The 14,859-nt window shown below is 45.0% G+C and overlaps 1 protein-coding gene across 1 annotated transcript in view; it reads right to left on the reverse strand.

Moving 5' to 3' along the window:
• The window catches only part of LOC135056937 (uncharacterized), a 164,031-nt gene extending 149,663 nt beyond the window's left edge, over nucleotides 1-14,368 (reverse strand). The window contains exons 1-4 of the mRNA XM_063962718.1: nucleotides 14,351-14,368; nucleotides 12,180-14,201; nucleotides 6,892-7,107; nucleotides 6,247-6,675 (exon numbers count right to left, since the gene is read on the reverse strand). Coding sequence (XP_063818788.1) covers nucleotides 6,247-6,675; nucleotides 6,892-7,107; nucleotides 12,180-14,201; nucleotides 14,351-14,368 — 2,685 coding nt within the window. The remainder of the gene's footprint in view (nucleotides 1-6,246; nucleotides 6,676-6,891; nucleotides 7,108-12,179; nucleotides 14,202-14,350) is intronic.
• Nucleotides 14,369-14,859: the final 491 nt, after the last annotated feature.

The raw sequence follows: 14,859 nt of genomic DNA on the forward strand, positions 1-14,859 counted from the left end.
AGACCAGACCCGAGAACTTTTCTCCACACAATCCTCAGCCTTCCATATGCCTCTTAAGTCGGCATCATCTGTCCACTGTATATTCTACAGGACACGTCAAGCAGAAATCGACATAGCTTTGACTCTAGGACCCAGTATACTCATGTCCCTTTGGGCATGCTTTATAATTATATATCTATCACTTAAGACAACATCTTAATATATTTATATGCATACTAGGGTCTCAATCTCTGCTGATAAGGTACCTGTCCATGCTGCCACAGCGCTATAAACCCATGCCGACCCAATCGCCGGTCTGGGTAGTATACTAGAATGTGCACACTATCTGCAGGATCCCTGGGAATAGCTAGTGCAAACAGGACACCCAAGGGGAAGATTCTCAACACATCCTGGCCCTAGTGGGGAAAGGATACAGCCTGAGAATTCTTTTGTGGGAAGCTGCCATCTCTTGTCTGGAGATTCCCGCTTTTTTCCTCATGAGAGGAGGGAAATTTACCTCAGCATTCTTCCCCTTAACATGTGTACTCTCGTGTCAGGGACAGATGAGTCATCAGTGATATGCAAATCATCTTTTATTCCAATAATCATATATTGAATATTTTTTTAGCCCTCTTGGCTGTAACTTTGCATTATCATAGTCAACAGTGGAGTTAAACTCTGTGTCGATACCAGTGTTTGTTATTTTGGATAGTGAGCATAGAGAGACTCTGAAGGTCTCTGTGACATAGGGACAGACCAGGGTAGATTTCCTTTCTGTTACCTAACCTTTTGTGCAATAATTTTACCTCAGCACTTACACATATCCAAACAGGTGTCGGCGTTGTCGACGGAAACACCCTCCCACACACATATACGCTCTATCACCTCCTTAGAGGAGCCTTTTACCTCAGACATGTCGACACACGCGTACCAACACCACACATACAGGGGATGCTCTATTTGAAGACAGTTCCCCCACCAGGCCCTTTGGAGAGACAGAGAGAGAGTATGCCAGCACACACCCCAGCGTTATATAACCCAGGGATTACACTACAACTCAGTGTTTACCCAGTAGCTGCTGTATATACAAATTCTGCGCCTAAATTTATGTGCCCCCCCCCCCTCTCTTTTCACCCTTTGTGTACCAGGATGCTGCAGGGGAGAGCCTGGGGAGCTTCCTTCCAGCTGAGCTGTGAAGAGAAAATGGCGCCGGTGTGCTGAGGAAGAAGGCCCGACCCCCTCAGCGGCGGGCTTCTGTCCTTTTATGTACTTTAATGGTGGGATTTTTTACACATATACAGTGCTAGACTGTATTATGTGTGTTTTTATTGCCAAAAGGTAATCTAATTTGCACCCAACAGTGACCGGAGTGTGTGGTGTGCTGTGGGAGCAATGGCGCACAGCTGCAGTGCTGTCCGCTACCTTAATGAAGACAGGAGTCTTCAGTCGCCGTTTTCGTCGTGTCTTCTGGCTCTGCAAAGGGGACGGCAGCGCGGCTCCGGGAACGGACGATCGAGGTCGGGCACTGTGTTCGATCCCTGTGGAGCTAATGGTGTCCAGTAGCCTTAGAAGCACAAGCTAGCTGCAAGCAGGTAGGTTTGCTTCTCTCCCCTCAGTCCCTCGTAGCAGTGAGTCTGTTGCCAGCAGATCTCACTGAAAATAAAAAACCTAACAAATACTTTCTTTTCTAGCAAGCTCAGGAGAGCCCACTAGGTGCATCCAGCTCTGGCCGGGCACAGATTCTAACTGAGGTCTGAAGGAGGGGCATAGAGGGAGGAGCAAGTGCACACCAGATAGTACCTAATCTTTCTTTTAGATGGCCCAGTCTCCTGCGGAGCCCGTCTATTCCCCATGGTCCTTACGGAGTTCCCAGCATCCACTAGGACGTCAGAGAAATACAAGGACAGCGCTGGCACATTCACATTAAAATAATGTTTTTAATAACCCATATAAAACATTCAGGTACCCAATATTTCTCATTAGATATAATTAAAATATATACTTCATATCATTGATACCATATTGCTATCTTGTTTTGCCAGCCAGAGAATATTGCACAATCCTAATTATATAGAAAAGCATGCAGCTAAACACTTAACCTAAGCAATCTCATACAACCCTATTGTCACAATTGTAACCTTTTTTAGCAGCCCGTTACAATAGTAGCTGATGTTTGGAATTTAGTGCCTGTATAGCTATTTAACAAGACTCCTTTTTCCTTCCAGGTGGCAGTTGACTGCACAATTTCTAAAGCAGTCTCTGCACAGAGTTTCCCCGTATACTATAAACTGGTATTGGATGTTATTTCCAGCTTTATAATTATTCAAAGTCCCCGCTCATCAGAGCCATAGGATTGGTCAACTAAGTGTTAATTTACGGCTTTGCATGTGCTTAAATACCTCTCCCGGCTATCGCTTCAAAAAATAGCCTTATCCGGAGTCCACTGTGTGATGGATAGTAGGTGAGATGTCCAATCCTTTGCATATGGGGGGTAATTCCAAGTTGATCGCAGCAGGACATTTTTTAGCAGTTGGGCAAAGCTCGATTCGCACATGCGTATACATTGTTGCGGTTCATGACTCGTTTTGACTACATTCCCGCACTCTCGTTTACGGGATTCTATGCGTTCCATACCAGTGTAGCTCATCTAATTTATGCAACTATTTAAGCTGCATCCTCCCACTACAACATATATATTCTCTGGCTTCAACGACCATTATTTATGTATCAAATAAAAATATACATGTATAAACAAATATACTTTTATATGTAGCAAGAAGATATATGACATTAAAACAATAAGCTGCTGCACACGTACTACTACTCTAGACCATAGTAAGAGTGAATGCACATACATAAAAACAATATTAATATTAAAAATAAAAAATATATAATATGAAGATAAAATTAAAAATACTAATACTAATAATAATAAAAAAAGAATAAAATAAAAATAGAAATAGAGACACAGATAAATCCATCATTAATTGTTTAGTTGGTTCACTCTCCTTTCACCTATAGACTATATATATATGGTATAATGTCAATAGACATATAGTCTTAACCACACCATACTATATCTAATATTTTTAAATGATCAGTTCCTAACTTTCTCCCGCCACTCCATCCTAAGGTTCATTTTATCCATACACACATCCATGTATATAGATCAGATCCGAGGAACACCCCACTACCATCTATTAGCCTAGCTATATAATATATCATCCCTAATAGCTACGCATTAGGTTACAAAAACATAATGCTACCCTATATGCATAATTATATACCACTAAGCTCCACAGTATAATTTAATCCACCAGGCGTCAGGGTATCCATTCTAAAGATCCAGTATGCTTCCCGTCTACACAGCACACTGTATCTATCACCTCCCCGTCTAGTTTTCATTTGTTCCACAGCCAACATATTGATATTCTTAAAATCTGTACCCTGACAGTTTACCACATGACTCGACAATGGGTGTTTTGCTTTCCTTATAACATTTCTTCTGTGCTCCATATATCTTATGTAGAGAGTACGTGTCGTGCGGCCAACATATTGTTTGCCGCATGGACATGTAATCGCATAAATTACATATGTACACATGCAATTTAGGAAATATTTAATTTTAATACCTGGAACGGATATTGGGGGCTGCAACCCATAATATAACCCCAGTAAGGTATGGGGTAACTCAGAACCACCTGCTGTGCTACTGTGATTAAGGCACAGATAATGGACATCTCAGGGCTTACACTATCCGGCACACACTACTGCACAAGAGGAAGGCTGAAAGTAGTATTCGCATATTATTGCGCCTTCAACTCTGTCAATGGGCGCTAGAGTGGACGCAACACCTTCCATGTCTAAATCGCACACCCTATACCTAATGGAAATTCAGAATCCTCCAATAGACAGAAAGAAAAAAATAGGATTTAAATATACCTACCGGTAAATCCTTTTCTCGTAGTCCATAAGGGATATTGAGGACAGAATTAGTAGGATGGGGTATAGACGGGTCCAGAGGAGCAAGTGCACTTTAAAATTCTTCCACTGGATGTGATGGCTCCTCCCCTCTATGCTTCCTCCTACTGCGAAGTTATAGGTAACAGTGCCCGAAAGAGAATGACATACTTGAGAGAAGGAACATAACAACAACAGGTGTGGTGAGAGTTAAACACCAGCACACCAATACATAACTTAGCCAGCAAGGTCTGGCAACATTAACAGCAACAGCTGAACAGGAACACATAACAGAGAACCTGCAGAAAGTCTCCGCACAGAGGCGGGCGCCCAATATCCCTTATGGACTACGAGAAAAGGATTTACCGGTAGGTATATTAAAATCATCTATATTCCAAATGTATGTTCAAATCATTTGTTAAACAGTTTTGTGATTTATGCTTTTGTTTGTAATTTAAAATACCTGTGTTTCAAAGCTTGGTCAGTGCCGCATATTTAATTAAGGCTGACTGGGCTGGTGTTTGTTTAGTCAAACACTGTGTAATGTAACACCTTTGATTAGTGGGACATTTGCCTCAGCTGTAGTTGGGTCAATTTCCCATAGTATATCTGTAACTTCAACCATGCACAGCTGTGCCTGTCAGCTGTACTTTCCAATACTCCAAGCGTTCCTTCTCTAAGCGTTTTGAAAATGAACAGTTAAAAAAAACATTTGAACAAACATTGAACAGCATCAAGAAAGAAATCTGGAACATTATGTGGCCTCTCCTCACCTCTGCCATGAGAACACCAGGACCAATGCCTACTACTTCTGTGTCCAAGAACATCATGACTGCCCCCGGGACTACCCCTGAAGCTGAGCAGGGAACTGAGGGACGTGCACGTCAGGACCAGACTTTGCTGGGTCAGTTCCATTGGACATTAGTGTGCACCCCACATTCTCACACCCACCCGCACTGCTCCCCACACTCTCACACCCACCCGCACTGCTCTCATGAGACCAGAACATTTATCTTTTTCACAAAATAATGTTAGTGCAGTTTTCCTGCAAATGTGTCTTTCTCTTCTCTATCTTCTTACACGGTACTTCCACTCCACTGTGTGCTATTCCTGCAATGTCTACCTCCATTGGTTGCACACCCTGCCAGCAGTAACCTATGCAGTGCGCCCCACATGGCTGCCTCGGATGGTTCCTCCGTGGGCGGGGTGTGCTTCATTTGGATCTTTCCATGCAGGGTATAGCATACTCCTTACACACGTGTCAGTTCTCCCATACATGCATTTGGCACCTGTATGGCTCATCTCCCACTGTGTAACCTTGTAGTGCGCCCAACATGGCTGCCTTATCTGGTGCGCTTGTGGATGGGATGAAAAATGCGTGGACCTGATGTTTTTATTGGAACCCTACGCTGAACTTTAGGACTCTGCAATCTCCCTATTTTGTGTTCTCTTCTAGGGGTGGACTATTCCACCCTGGGTAATCCTATGCAGTGCGCCTAAGATGGCTGCCGCACCTGGTGCCTTGTGAGGGTGGAATACACAACCCCTGGAGGTTATTACTCAAAATGCCTACACCAATCATGCATTATTCTTTCTGTGTCTTTGTCTGTGTGGTTTATCTTTTGATGTAATACTTAAATCTTCTGTATTATGTGCATTGTGTGAGTTCTACTTGGCGCCGCGGATGGCTGCCTCGGTGCTGCTCTGCCAAGCAGCCTTAGTTTTTAGTCTTAAATGTATAATATGTCTACTGTACAGTTGCATATGTGCAGTATGAACTCATATGTGTAATGTTTGTAATGTATGCTACATTTTTCCTCCATGTTGCTGCTTGGCGATGCATTGTACCACAAAGAATTCCTAGTGTACGTGAGTACACCTGGCCAATAAAGCTGATTCTGATCCTATTTTCTCTAGCATTCATAAGGAATATTGGGGACAGAATTAGTACGATGAAGATGTTCCAAAGCTGCGGGAACGGGTGGAAACAACTGCAGCACCGTCTGCCCAAACTGGGTATCCTCTTTCGTCAGGATATCAAATTTGTAGAACTTCACAAAGGTTTTAGTCCCCGACCAGGTAGAAGCTCGGCATAGTTGTAGGGCCGAGACTCCACGGGCAGCCGCCCAGGAAGAGCTCACCAATCTAATATAGTGGGCTTTCAGAGACTGTGGAACCGGTAAGGCTGCTGATGCATAAGCCTGTTGGATAGTAAGCTTAATCCAACGAGCAATGGACTGCTTTGAAGCAGGGCAACCCCTTTTTTCATGCATCATACAGCACGAACAAGGAAACCGTCTTCCTGACCCAAGCCGTCCTTTTGACATAGATCTGCAAGGCTCGTACAGCATCCAATGCCTCCGGACTAGAAGCTGTATCAGAACTGGATGGAATCACAATAGGTTGATTCAAGTGAAACGCGGAGACCACCTTCGGCAGGAACTGCTGTTGAGTCCTGAGCTCTGCTCTGTTCTTGTAAAAGAGCAAGTACTGACTTTTGCACAACAAGGCCCCCAATTCTGAGACATGCCTAGCAGAAGCCAGGGCCAGTAACATCACAGTTTTCCACGAGAGGTATTTATCCTCTACCATCGTCAGAGGTTCAAACCAGGAAAACTGTAGAAAGCGTAACATAACATCCAGATCCCAAGGTGCCGTAGGGGGCACAAAGGGAGATTGTATATAAAGAACACCTTGCAACAAGGTCTGAACTTCCGGCAAGAGAGCCAACTTCTTCTGGAAGAAGGTGGAAAGAGCTGAAATCTGGACCTTAATGGATCCCAGAAGTAAGCCCTTATCCACTCCAGCCTGCAGGAAACAGAGGAACCTTCCTAAGTGGAATTCCGCAGAGGGATATGTGCGTTCCTCGCACCAAGAGACATATCTCCGCCAGATATGATGATAGTGTTTTGACGTCACAGGTTTTCTGGCTTGTACCATAGTGGCAATTACCTTTTTGTAAATCCCTTTGTGACCTAGGATGTTCCGTTTAACTTCCATGCCGTCAAACGAAGCTGCCATAAGTTCGGGTAGACGAACGGTCCTTGTTGAAGAAGATCCCTTCTTAGTGGTAGAGGCCAAGGGTCCTGTATGGACATGTCCAGTAGAGCCGCAACCATGCTCTTCGGGCCCAATCAAGATTGCTTCCACTCTTTGATGTCTCATCCGCTTGAGCACCATTGGGATCAGAGGAATCAGAGGAAACAGGTAGACCAGCCGGTATGACCAAGGCGAAGTCAGCGCATACACTGCGCTCGCCTGAGGGTCCCTGGTTCGTGAGCAATAGCAGCAAAGCTTCTTGTTGAGACGTTAGGCCATCAAGTTGATCTGTGGGCAACCCCACCTGTCGATGATCAGTTGGAACACCTGTGTGTGTAGTCCCCACTCCCCTGGGTGGAGGTCTTGGTGACTTAGGAAGTCTGCCTCCCAGTTGTCCACTCCCGGAATGAAGATTGCGGACAGCGCTCTTGCATGTTTTTCTGCCCAGAGGAGTATTCTTGACACTTCTCGCATTCAGGCCCTGCTTTTTGTCCCTCCTTGTCGATTGATGTATGCCACTGCCGTGGCGTTGTCCAACTGCACCTGGATTGCCCGATCCCTTAGTAGAGGAGACCCCTGAAGTAGAGCATTATGGATAGCCCGAAGTTCCAGAATGTTGATTGGAAGAAGGGCCTCCTGCCCTGGAACTGCGCCCCTTGGGTGATAGCTCCCCATCCTCGTAGACTCGCATCTGTCGTGAGGAGGATCCAATCCTGAATCCCGAAGTTTCGGCCTTCCAGGAGTTTGGAAGACTGTAGCCACAGGAGTGAAATCCTGGCTCGGGGTGACAGCTGAATCATCCGGTGCATCTGAAGATGGGAACCGGACCATTTGTTCAGGATGTCCAATTGGAAGGGTCTGGCGTGGAACCTTCCATACTGTATCGCCTCGTAGGAGGCCACCATCTTTCCCAATAATTTTTTGCAAAGACGGACAGAGACTCGAGCAGGTCTGAGTACCATGCAAACCATTTCCTGGAGTGTTCTCGCTTTGTCCTTGGGGTGGAACACTTACTGTGCTACAGTATCCAGTAGCATGCCCAGAAACAGGAGCCGCTGAGACGGTTCCAGGTGGGACTTCTGTAGATTGAGGATCCACCCGTGGTGAGACAGAAGTTGGGTAGTGCGATCTATGTGGAGCTTGCTTTTATCAGGAGATCGTCCAGGTATGGAATCACATTGACTCCCTGGACCCTAAGCTGAAACATAATTTCCACCATCACCTTCGGGAACACTCTCGGAGCTGTAGACAGGCCGAAGGTTAATGCCAGAAATTGGTAGTGATCATTCAGCAGGGCAAATCACAGATAGGCCTGATGAGGAGTCCAAATTGGGATATGTAGGTAAGCGTCCTTGATATCAAGGGACAGTAGGAATTCCTGTGGTTCCAGGCCTGCGATCACCGCCCTCAAAGATTCCATCTTGAATTTGAAAACCTTCAGGTAAGGATTCAAGGATTTCAGATTCAGAATGGGTATCACAGACCCGTCTGGTTTCGGTACTACAAACAGACTGGAGTAGTAACCCTGTCCTTATTGCAGTAGTGGTACTGGGACAATGACATGGGACTGTACCAACTTCTCTATGGCCAGTAGTAGCGTACCATGCCTACTTACCAAAACTGGTAAGCCTGATTTGAAAAATCATTGGGGAGGAGTACCGTCGAACTCCAGCTTGTAGCCCTGAGAGATAAAGTCCCTTACCCAAGCATCTTGGCAAGAACCATCCCAGATTGGACATCATTATTTACCTTCCAAGTGTCTCCCGAGACTGGCCCAGCGTTCCAAAACAGGATTCCATCTGCGCTGTCTGCGTGCAGCGCGCTGTATACATTCACCTCAAGTCTCTTCCTGTGATCCCGCAGCGCTGTCATGGCAACCTTACAGTTTAGTTACACTGTTTTAAAGAATGGCGTCTCCTGCCCTCCGCCGCCATTACTGCTGTTTACCACATGCAATATACAGACTTTCCCTCCAAATGCAAACATGGGCGCAGCCATGTTTTTCCTCATCACATGTCCTTTCACAACCTATCCGCTGCACTCTGGACTCTGCCTAATTATCCAGCCAATGCCTGCTTACCAGCTGGTATAAATATCCTGCTCCTGGGCTGGATAATCGTCAGTGCTTTGGTTGTCTAACCTATACACATGTCTCTCCTGCTTGTGGATTCTACTGCTTGTTTCTCCAGGTATTCCAGCTACTGTGATTCACCTCCACTAAGAGACCCGCACCTGTTTCCATCCTGCGGTGCAGCCTGACTTCTGCAGTGTTCCAGACCCTAGAAAACCAACAATTGCTGGGTCTCAGGATCAGACACCAGCTTCCTGCTTCCAGTATTGATCCTGCTTCGCTTCCAGATTCCAGCGGTGTCCTGGTATCGTTTTTAACTTCTCCCTTCTACAGCACCGCTCTCCATACTCCACAGCATACTTACCATGGCCTACCAGCTTTCCACAGTGCTCCTGAGTCATTGGTATTCTGCTAGCGGTGCTCCACAGTGTCTTCAGTTTATTTCAACATCATCAGCGGTATTCCTATATCGCATGCATCAGTGACCATTCTACCATTGAACCACAGCGTCCATCGATGCTCACCAACGGACTCTAAATCTACAGTGGTGAGTTCTGCACAGCTTTCATTCATACCGGTTCCATCCGGCACTCTGCAATTACCAAGTACCATCTACTTCTTTGCAACTGTGTTGCTCCAGCCTCTGTATACCATCTGCTGGGCAGTACCAGTTAATACCTCTCCTCAGCGGTTAGCTTTGGCATACGGACTTACCATCTCCAGTTCTGGCAAGGACTCTAATATTCTGTTCTGCAAGCCACAGCACTAATTACCCCTGCACTTCTAGGAACTGTACTGTAATTTACCACTGCACATCTTTTGTGACGTTTTGCATATCTTAGGGGCCTTAAGCTGTGTGTTCAATAAAACGGACTTTACCTTTTTACAACTTCGTTGTCGTGGTCACGCCTTCGGGCAAATGGTACTAGAGCTCCGGTATGTCTAGGAACCCAATACTACCTCCCTGGTTCACCTACACGTCAGCCCCTACATCTGAGGCTTCCCCAGGTTAGCCTCAGCCCTCAGTTGTAACATGTATCAGCAATCCAATGACGTAACCATATGGCTCTGTGCGCACACAGCCATAGCCATGGTTCTAGCATTAATAGTGCCAATCTCTTTTAGGGAGTCACAGTAGACTCTTGCCGTGTCCTGAATGCGAGTCAGGAAAGCAACAGTATTGACTAAGGTCCTATCACCCAACAGACCTTCCTTTATTTGACTAGCCCAGGAATGGATTGCATGTGTTATACAGAAACCTGCAATGACCGTCCTTTGTGCTACGCCTGCAGCAATGTAAATAGATTGTAGAGTGGTCTCTATTTTCCTATCTGCTGGGTCCTTTACCATAAGGTAGCCCGGAGCAGGGAGCACCGCCTATTTAGAAAGGCGAGAGACTGAGAAGTCTACTGCTGGAGATTATTCCCAAAACATTCTGCCCTCAGCGGCATAGGGGAAGGTATTCAAAAACCTTTTTGTCACTTGATATTTTTTATCTGGATTCTTCCAGGCTAGTTTAAATAAATTATCCAATTCTGTGGAATCAGGCAATGTGACTTTTGGTTTCTCTTGAGGGAGGAAAAATGACTGCTGAGTATTTGCATCCCCCAGGGGGAGCTTGGACACCTCCCCAATATCCAATACGAGGGGTTCAATACCCTGAATCGGGGTGGGATCCCCACTTATGGGGTCCCCATCATCATGTATATCATCAGTATCATCTGATAGGAGTGCTGGTAGAGCAGGTTTCTGTGAAGCAGGCAGGAGGGACGCTTAGCAGTAACTGCTTGTTGCAATTCTTGTGTCTTGTTTGCAGTTGCAGTGAGCTGAGATGACATATCAGACATCATAGTTTTTATAGACCCCAACCAGGGGGGCTCTGCATTCTCCCCCACATTAGTATCAGCATGAGATGACTGACTACACTGCTCACATGATAATGAGCTGTATGTACTAGGAGAGAACCTGGCATTACAAGACTTCTATTTTACCATAGTGATTAGAAAAACAGGTATAATATACACACACAATACAGCCTGATATTATATATGACAAGCCTGCCCTATTGAATGTGAGAGGAGACAGAGAAGAGAGACTCCAGCGCACCCAACACTGACCGGCCCCAGTGAGGTTGTCAGCGTTTGATATATATGTGTAACCTCAGGGGATTATTGTGCACAATGATAGCGTCTCCCCCTCCCCCCTCTCTATACCCGGTACCAGTGTATACAGGGGCAGTTCTGGAGGAGCTGTGTAGGCTGCTGCAGCTGCTGCTCATGCAGAGGAAGACGCCAAAATGCCGCTGAGCCTGCTCTCATGTAGCTCCGCCCCCCAACATGGCGCCGGAGCTACTGCTGTATATTTATACTGGCCATGTCTCCTTTAACATGTACAACCTCACATAAATGCTTGGTTCACTCTAGTTAGCCAGTCTCACGCAGGAACTATAATGGGTCCTCCCCCAGGAGGGACTCGAACGCCTGACCCGCGCTTCAGCCACACATTAGACCGCGGGAGCCCCCTAGCGGGGCCCCTGGTTGGTACTCACCACTGATGATCACCTTCACGCAGTGTTAAGGGTTTGCGGCATGCTGCGGCTGCGACAGCCAAGGATCCATGCCTCGCTGAACAAACAGCCCCTCAGGACGGCGGCCCTGCAGCGGGAAAGTGGCTCTGCACCTCAAGAGGCCGGTGACCGTCTCCCCCATAACTCCCACAGCACAGGTATGCTGTTGCCCAAACAGCATACCGAAATAAATAAAACTTAGACATAAAATGAAGAAAAACTCTGGAGCTTTAGAGTGTGCATCCTCTCCTGAGGGAACTTTATCTAAACTGAGCTGTAGGATGGGGCATAGAGGGGAGGAGCCAGCACACCCAGTGAAGAATTTTAAAGTGCACTTGCTCCTTTGGACCCATCTATACCCCATCGCACTAATTCTGTCCCCAATATCCCTTACGGATGCTAGAGAAATAACACAAATCATTCCAGCTCAGCCCTTTAACAAAAAATATGTGAGAAATTAGATTTATTTGTAAGATAAATAACTTTCCATCTGCATATATACAAATTTTATATAGTGTTAATAAAGTATAGTTTTATCAAGATTCGATTACTGTCATGTTACACATTCTCATGTGTGTGAAGTTTCTGATGTCTAACAACAGATGATTTATCTCTAAAACATTTCCCACACTCAGAACATGGAAATGGTTTCTCACCTGTGTGACTTCTCTGATGTGCAACAAGATGTGACTTCTGTGTAAAACTTTTCCCACACTCAGAACATGGAAATGGTTTATCACCTGTGTGACTTCTCTGATGTGTAACAAGATATGATTTATCGGTAAAACATTTCCCACACTCAGAACATGGAAATGGTTTCTCACCTGTGTGACTTTTCTGATGTTTAACAAGACGTGAGTTGTATGTAAAACATTTCCCACACTCAGAACATGGAAATGGCTTGTCATCTGTGTGACTTCTCTGATGTGTAACAAGATATGATTTATCAGTAAAACATTTCCCACACTCAGAACATGGAAATGGTTTCTCACCTGTGTGACTTCTCTGATGTTTAACAAGATGTGAGTTGTATGTAAAACATTTCCCACACTCAGAACATGGAAATGGCTCGTCACCTGTGTGACTTCTCTGATGTGTAACAAGATCTGATTTATCAGTAAAACATTTCCCACACTCAGAACATGGAAATGGTTTCTCACCTGTGTGACGTCTCTGATGTTTAACAAGACTTGAGCTGTGTGTAAAACATTTCCCACACTCAGAACATGGAAATGGCCTCTCACCTGTGTGACTTCTCTGATGTGCAACAAGATCTGACTTGTGTGTAAAACATTTCCCACACTCAGAACATGGAAATGGCTTCTCACCTGTGTGACTTCTCTGATGTGCAACAAGATGTGACTTGTGTGTAAAACATTTCCCACACTCAGAACATGGAAATGGCCTCTCACCTGTGTGACTTCTCTGATGTGCTACAAGACGTGAGTTGTATGTAAAACATTTCCCACACTCAGAACATGGAAATGGCTTGTCATCTGTGTGACTTCTCTGATGTGTAACAAGATATGATTTATCAGTAAAACATTTCCCACACTCAGAACATGGAAATGGTTTCTCACCTGTGTGACTTCTCTGATGTTTAACAAGATGTGAGTTGTATGTAAAACATTTCCCACACTCAGAACATGGAAATGGCTCGTCACCTGTGTGACTTCTCTGATGTGTAACAAGATCTGATTTATCAGTAAAACATTTCCCACACTCAGAACATGGAAATGGTTTCTCACCTGTGTGACGTCTCTGATGTTTAACAAGACTTGAGCTGTGTGTAAAACATTTCCCACACTCAGAACATGGAAATGGCCTCTCACCTGTGTGACTTCTCTGATGTGCAACAAGATCTGACTTGTGTGTAAAACATTTCCCACACTCAGAACATGGAAATGGCTTCTCACCTGTGTGACTTCTCTGATGTGCAACAAGATGTGACTTGTGTGTAAAACATTTCCCACACTCAGAACATGGAAATGGCCTCTCACCTGTGTGACTTCTCTGATGTGCTACAAGACGTGAGTTGTATGTAAAACATTTCCCACACTCAGAACATGGAAATGGCTTGTCAACTGTGTGACTTCTCTGATGTGTAACAAGATTTGATTTATCGGTAAAACATTTCCCACACTCAGAACATGGAAATGGTTTCTCACCTCCCTTAGCTGGATGATTGGTTATAAGCTGTGCGGTCTGTGTAAAACATCTGTCATCTATAGAACAGGGAAATATTTTATCTACTGTCAGAGCTGTAGAAGATGACCCAATATCAGTGTTATCAGAACATTCCCTCTGATTAGAGGGACCACATGACACAAGCACATTGTGAGGTACAGGAGGTACGAGTAGGGCAGTAGGGGTTTCTCCAGGAGAATCTTGTGTGATGTCATCATCTTCTATTTTACAACCTGAAGATGAAATTAGATTTTCTTCCGAGATATTCCTTCTGTTACATTCATCTGTTGGGAATAAGTGTACAGAAAATTGAATGTCTCTCCATAATAAGGTACAATTTATAATATTCCCCAGTGGAGTGCTACTGGGTTCAGATATGGCAAATGAGGGGTCCAATTTCTGATGTCAGACTCAGAGGAATGCTCCTCCAGCCATAATATGATGGCTCCAGACCTGTAGGGTGATGCATTGTCTTCCTGAAAGAGCCTGCTCCCATCTAAGTGACTGCAGAATGTACCTACTATCAAGCCTCATTCAGAGACTCTTACATTGCGATATTCTGCCATCTTCACTAGAAATTATACGCCAATGGATCACAAAGATATCTGCCTAGATATAGTACTTCCACTGCAGAAGATAGAAATGTAATGCAAGGTGTGGTGACATGTACTGGGAATGGAAGCAGATCCCTTCAGCCCCACACTGAATCAGAAGCTCATCAACACCATCTTTGCTGATACTGCCGCACAATTTACAGTGGCAGAGGAAAGAATTGCCTTATAACAGTGTTTCCCAAACTTTGTTGAATCATCGCACCCTAGTGCTGGACCACCAACCTGAAGCACCTCTGGAAGTGCCTCACGGCACCAAGTTTGGGAACTACTGCCTTAAAATATAATATATAAATCTAAAAATAACTAATTAAACTGGTATCCGGTCTTTAGGTCGTCAGTCACTAGTTTGACAACTGAAGGTCAACAGTAAGTAGGTCGACACTGACCGAAGGCTGACACATGTCTAGGTCAACATATATGGAAGGTCGACATGGTCATTAGGT

Source organism: Pseudophryne corroboree, chromosome 3, assembly GCF_028390025.1.
Source record: "Pseudophryne corroboree isolate aPseCor3 chromosome 3, aPseCor3.hap2, whole genome shotgun sequence".
In the NCBI taxonomy this organism is placed as follows: Eukaryota; Metazoa; Chordata; class Amphibia; order Anura; family Myobatrachidae; genus Pseudophryne; species Pseudophryne corroboree.